Source organism: Echinops telfairi, unplaced genomic scaffold (genome assembly GCF_000313985.2).
Source record: "Echinops telfairi isolate 266 unplaced genomic scaffold, ASM31398v2 ScPeMD7_9;HRSCAF=40, whole genome shotgun sequence".
NCBI lineage: Eukaryota > Metazoa > Chordata > Mammalia > Afrosoricida > Tenrecidae > Echinops > Echinops telfairi.
Window position 1 is genome coordinate 11,965,127 of NW_022103906.1, and position 5,599 is coordinate 11,970,725.

The window sequence follows — 5,599 nt, forward strand, 5'->3', positions numbered from 1 at the left end:
GCTTGCCTCTTGGGTTCCCGGAATCAGCTCATTTTCCTTTTTCCTCCCTCCCCCTCCCTTCCTCTGCCCCTCTCCCCCATGCACCCTTGATAATTTATAAATTATTATTATGTCTTATATTACACTGCCCGGCGTCTCCCTTCACCTACCCCTCTGTTATAGTTTGTTCTTTTAGAAATTCTGACTCTCTGTTTTCCTGCCTTTTTCTTCTTGAGACAATGAGGTGGAGAGATAGTGCTGTGTGAGCTGCCATTGAGTCAGTTTCTACTCCTCATGGCCCCGTGTACAACAGAACAAAACACCACCCAATCCTACACCCCTTCACAGTCATTCCATTGTTGCAAGCACTCTGTCCATCCATCTCACAGAGGGTCTTCTTCTTTTTAGCCGATCCTCTACTTTACCAAGCATGATGCCCTTTTGTAAAGAGAGGACCCTCATAACTTGTCCAAAGTACATACAACAAAGTCTTTCTATTCTGGCCATGCTTATTCCAACCCAGAATTGTTCTTTTTTCTTTTCTTTTTTTTTTTGCAATCAACATTATAATTTAAATGCATCGATTCTTCTACAATTGTCCTTATTCGTTGTATAGCTTTCTTTTACTGGTAGAGATAGTGGAGACAATAAAATATTCTGAAGTCCCAGCCTATTTCACCCTTCTTTTCTCTCCTTCTTGTCCCCCAACATCATATTTAGGTTTTCCCTTTAATGAATATAAAACATCATTGCCATTGAATTATATTTTGTTCTTGGAGATTTGGACCTAGTGGTTTTTCTTATTAGATCATGGTGTTAATTAAACCAAGGTCATTGGCTCAATCATTATATCACACAATTAGCATTGTGCTGAACAAGTTTGCTAATCTCTTACAGACTTTGCTTCTCAATGTAGTAAATCTGATCTTCAATCTATTTTCTGTAGAGCTGTTTACATCGGAAGAAAATGCATTATCATTAGAACTGAAATTTTCTGATGACTGTGAACAAAATTTAAGCGTGTTTAGATTCAGACCTTCAGAATTAGAAATACTGAGGTTGCTGATAGTTATTGAGAGCTTACTAAGCACCATATTAACAACGTTATGAGGATTATGTTATTTAATCTTCAAAAGCATTCCTCTTATAATCACCATTTTACTGATGATGAAACGGAGGCTTACATGAGAAATTGCATATCTTTGACAGGTTGTTACCCATAATAAGTGGCAAACAAGGCTTCCAACTCAGGTAACTAGAGTCTATGATTCTCAACCAGGAACAATGATGTTTTACACTACTTACAAACTGAGGTAACTTACAAAACATTTAGCAAACAAGAGCACAGGCATTGATCAGACCCCACTCTGATTTGATTAAAGCAGTGCCAGGTTGTGTGTGTGTGTGGGGGGGGGGGTACCAGATGAATATAAGTCTTGTATATAAACATATCCAAGAGGACTTTTAAGGTAGGTGGATGGGAGAACGGATGCTCTAATTCTGCAGAAAATGGGCATCTAGACATAGTCCCTAGCATTCCAAAGAGAAAGTCAGATTATAACTACAGTGTAACTCCATATCCTATCTGACACTAAGTCTGAAAATATTGAGGTTCGCCCTGTCGCAGTAATTAAAGACTCAGGAAGTAGGACAAGCTGGGTCATGAAAGCACAAGTATTAATTAATAATCCAGGCGAAGAGAAATGACACTTGCATAGTATGAGAACCCGGTAGACACTAATGTAAAGGATCCTAGCTGAAGAAGGAATTTAGGAGCAAAAAATAAATAAATGTTGGAACTAGAAGAATTGATCAAAGAAATTCAGCTATTGAGCCGAGGTGTCTAGAAGCCACAGAAGCATACTCTATGGGTTAAGGCTTACTGTATGGGTTAAGTGGTTCTCAACCTTCCTAATGCCATAACCCTTTAGTCCAGTTCCTCATGTTGTGGTGACCCCCAACCATAGCATGATTTCGTTGCTACTTCATGACTGTCATTTTGCTACTGTTATGAATTATAATATAAATCATAATGTGTTTTCAATGGTCTTAAGCAACCCCTGTGAAAGGGTGGTTTGACCTCCAAAGGGGTCTCAATCCACAGGTTGAGAACCTCTGGGTTAAGCCAAAATGATAGAGAAGAACGAGGTGAGTTTTTACTTCTAAATGTGATCGGGAATTTTTTGGTCTAAGTTTTCCTAGTAGATGGACATCTTCAGTGGAGCATTGGGTCATGTTTTCTCTAACTTCTAATAAATTTAAATTAGTATTATAGTCACCAGGGGCTTTTTTCAAAATGGACCATAACTGTTATCACAGGCATGCTAATGGCCCAGCAGCAAGGAAAAAAAGGAAGATAATGTAAGTTTGACAATACTGAATTGAAAGAGAGACTGGGGAACTGATTTGACTGTAATTGCAGATTTCATTGAAGCAAATCAACAGTCTCCAAAGATATTATCAAGTTCAAACCTAATGTCAGAAACAATTGGCATGAACAAAAACATTCTTTGGATTGGCATTTGGAAAGTTATGTGAGAAATTTCTAAAAAGCAGTGTGAACCAGGAGCAAAGCAACAGGCTATAGTTCCAGGAAAGGGGACAAGTATAGTTGGCTAGGTTCCAGAGCCACAGCAGAGGGAGGGCCAGGGCAGATACAGGATATGCTGAGCATGAAGATTTGAAATCATCTGTAAAGGTAAAAATAGTAGCAGTCTCAGATCACAAGGATTGATTGCAGTGTGACAAAGCACCGATGGAAGCTGGAAATCTCAAATTGGTGGCACTACTCTGTGCAGTTTCAAGTTGTTCCCAGATTACTGGGACAACAGTACTTGATAGAAAAACAAGTGTCTACAATACAAATGTTTTCTCTGTAGAACCAGACAAGTGAATAAAGAATTATCAAATGACGGAGACACGGCCTACCTGTTATAGATTGAATTACTTTCCTCTAACACCTGTGTTGGAATTCTAACCTCCATACCTATGGATCTGAAGTGTTCTCACAGTGTAATCCCATTTGGGAAGAGGGCTTTATTTTGCTATGTTAGTGAGATCTTATTAATGATCATCTTGAACCTTATGACTTTTGATATATAAAAAGAGCAGATTTTTTTTATATATAATGAGAGAGATGTTTACCTCTCACAGGGAGAGGCCAGCACAAATGGTAGTACATTAGATCTGTGTGGGCATAGCCAAGGAACGAAGGAAGCTAGGGTCACAGAAATGGAAACAAGATTGTCCCCCCAGAGCAGACAGAGAGTGTCTTCCTGTAAAGCCAGAGCTCTGACAGCAGCCTGCCAGTCCCCTGCACTGTGAGGAATCAGCGCCTGCATCATAGAGCCCCATGCCTGTGGCATTCCTGTTGCAGCCTTGCTGGAGAAGGAAGACACAGCCTGACCCAGGAAACAGTCTCGGAGGTCTCATTAAAAAGTTGTTGCTTAAAGTAACAGCACAAATAATGAATTAAATAAGTAATATTTTGCAAAATATTCTCCCATAAAATGTTTTGTTTGACATATTAACAAATTAAAGATGCAGATCCAATTTTTTTTAATCGTTTTATTAGGGGCTCTTACAGCTCTTATCACAATCCATACACACATTAATTGTGTAAAGGGCATTTGTACATTCATTGCCCTCATCATTCTCAAAACATTTTCTCTCCACTTAAATCCCCAGCATTAGGTCCTCATTTTTCCCCTCCCTCCCCACACCCCTCTCCCTCATAAGCCCTTGATAGTTTATAAATTTCTATTTTGTCATATCTTGCCCTGTCCGACAACAGAAAAGTGTCAAGCACATTTGTATGTATGTTGCCATCATCGTTTTCAAAACATTTTCAAAACAGCTCATTTTCCCCTCCCCATCCTTCCTCCCTCATGAACCCTTGACAAATTTATAAACTTTTTTCATGTCTTACACTGACCGCTGTTTCCTTTCACCCACTTTTCTGCTGCCTGCCCCCCTGGGAGAGAGTTATATGTCAATCATTGTGATTGGTTCCCCCTTCCTCCCTGCACCTTCCCCTTCCCCTCCTGGTATTGATACTTTCATTGTTGGTCCTGAGGGGTTTGTCTGTCCTGGATTCCCTGTGTTTCGAGCTCTTATCTGTACCTGTGTACATTCTCTGTTCTAGCTAGATTTGTAAGGTAGAATTGGGATCATGAAAGTGTGGGGGAGGAAGCATTAAAGAACTAGAGGAAAGATGTATGTGTCATAGGTGCTATACTGCACCCTTACTGGTGCGTCTCTTGTGACCCTCCGTGAGGGGATGTCCAATTAGCTAGAGATGGGCTTTGGGTCTCTGCTCCTCCCTAGCCCTCATTCACATTAATATGATTTTTTGTTCTGGTGGACTCAAATTTTTGTATGCCCATTTGTTAAATGGGAAAGCTGAGATACAAAGATATTACTTATTGAGGACACATCACCATTATTAAGCCCAAAAGAAAATTAAAACTAAGTCACTTACCACCACTTCCAAAGATCTCTCCCAAAGCACCAAGATCTCCCATTTTCACCTTGCATCCTTGTACAAAACTGTCAGCACGAGGGGGCTTCCAAAAGAAAATTCCATCATCTTTCAATTCTATTTTTCCATAAACTTTCTGAAGCTCCTTCATACATGTATTGCATAGTCTATCATATAGATGGTACTTTTTGTGGGCATATTATAGACCCAGGAAGATTATAAACTAGGAAAACAGAGATTGTGTCCACCCCTTTCTTTAAAGTGCCTTCTCACAAGTTCATACTGCAGAAAGAAGGCCTCCTTGAAAATTCTGGTTTGGTTCTTGAAAGATGCTCTTTATAATCATAAATACATACTCTGCCTCATTGGTGTGCTTTGACTCATTCTGCCTCTCCAAAGGACACCAGGGAAGCCTTCTCAGCAACTTTTTCTTGACACAGGTGAGTTAGCTGTCTGTGACCCATGCAGGCTCGGCCGGGGCAGATGTAGAAAGATATGCCTGGAGACGGAGAGGATTGCTGGATATTGCAAGGTCAACTTTTTATGCTGTGAAAGAAGAATCTATTTTACTTGATCGGCACTCTTCTGCCCTAAAAGGCAGCACTGGAGATTCAAGGAAGGTCAAGAGAAGTTAACTGGCTTAATAAAATCACACAGTGAATGTGATTTAAGGTCATATTGCCTCACTTTCTTTATTTTGTTTCTCTGCCTTTTATTTAAGATGATTGTTATACTAAATCAAGCACAAGGGCATAATGGGTTCTCATTTAATGAGGTACTACTGGCACATATTTGTAGAATACATAATAATTTATGAATTCTTCCCCCATACTTCTTTCATCTGACTCAAGACTGCTTTGCAACGTAGATTTTATTGTCCCCACTTATATTTAAGGAGACTGACACCAGGACACTGGGAATTCCTTCGGGTCACAACTGGAACATAGTAGAAGATGGGCATGCCATTGCCATGTTCTGTTTATCCAGTTAGCTGTACTAGTTTCTCATGAAATTAACTGTAAATAAATGAGAATAACATTCTCCATCTATGTTAATGGAATTTTTATTTAATTTCTTAAATTATAAGAAATTCTTTTTCATTCAAATTATCTCTTTGTGTACACACATATAGTCATGTGT

At 39.4% G+C, this 5,599-nt stretch overlaps 1 protein-coding gene across 1 annotated transcript in view; it reads left to right on the forward strand.

Moving 5' to 3' along the window:
- The window catches only part of DEFB105B (defensin beta 105B), a 5,647-nt gene extending 614 nt beyond the window's left edge, over positions 1–5,033 (forward strand). Inside the window, exon 3 of the mRNA XM_030884643.1 lies at positions 4,900–5,033. Within this exon, the coding sequence (XP_030740503.1) occupies positions 4,900–5,033 (134 nt within the window). The remainder of the gene's footprint in view (positions 1–4,899) is intronic.
- The last annotated feature ends 566 nt before the right edge of the window (positions 5,034–5,599 follow it).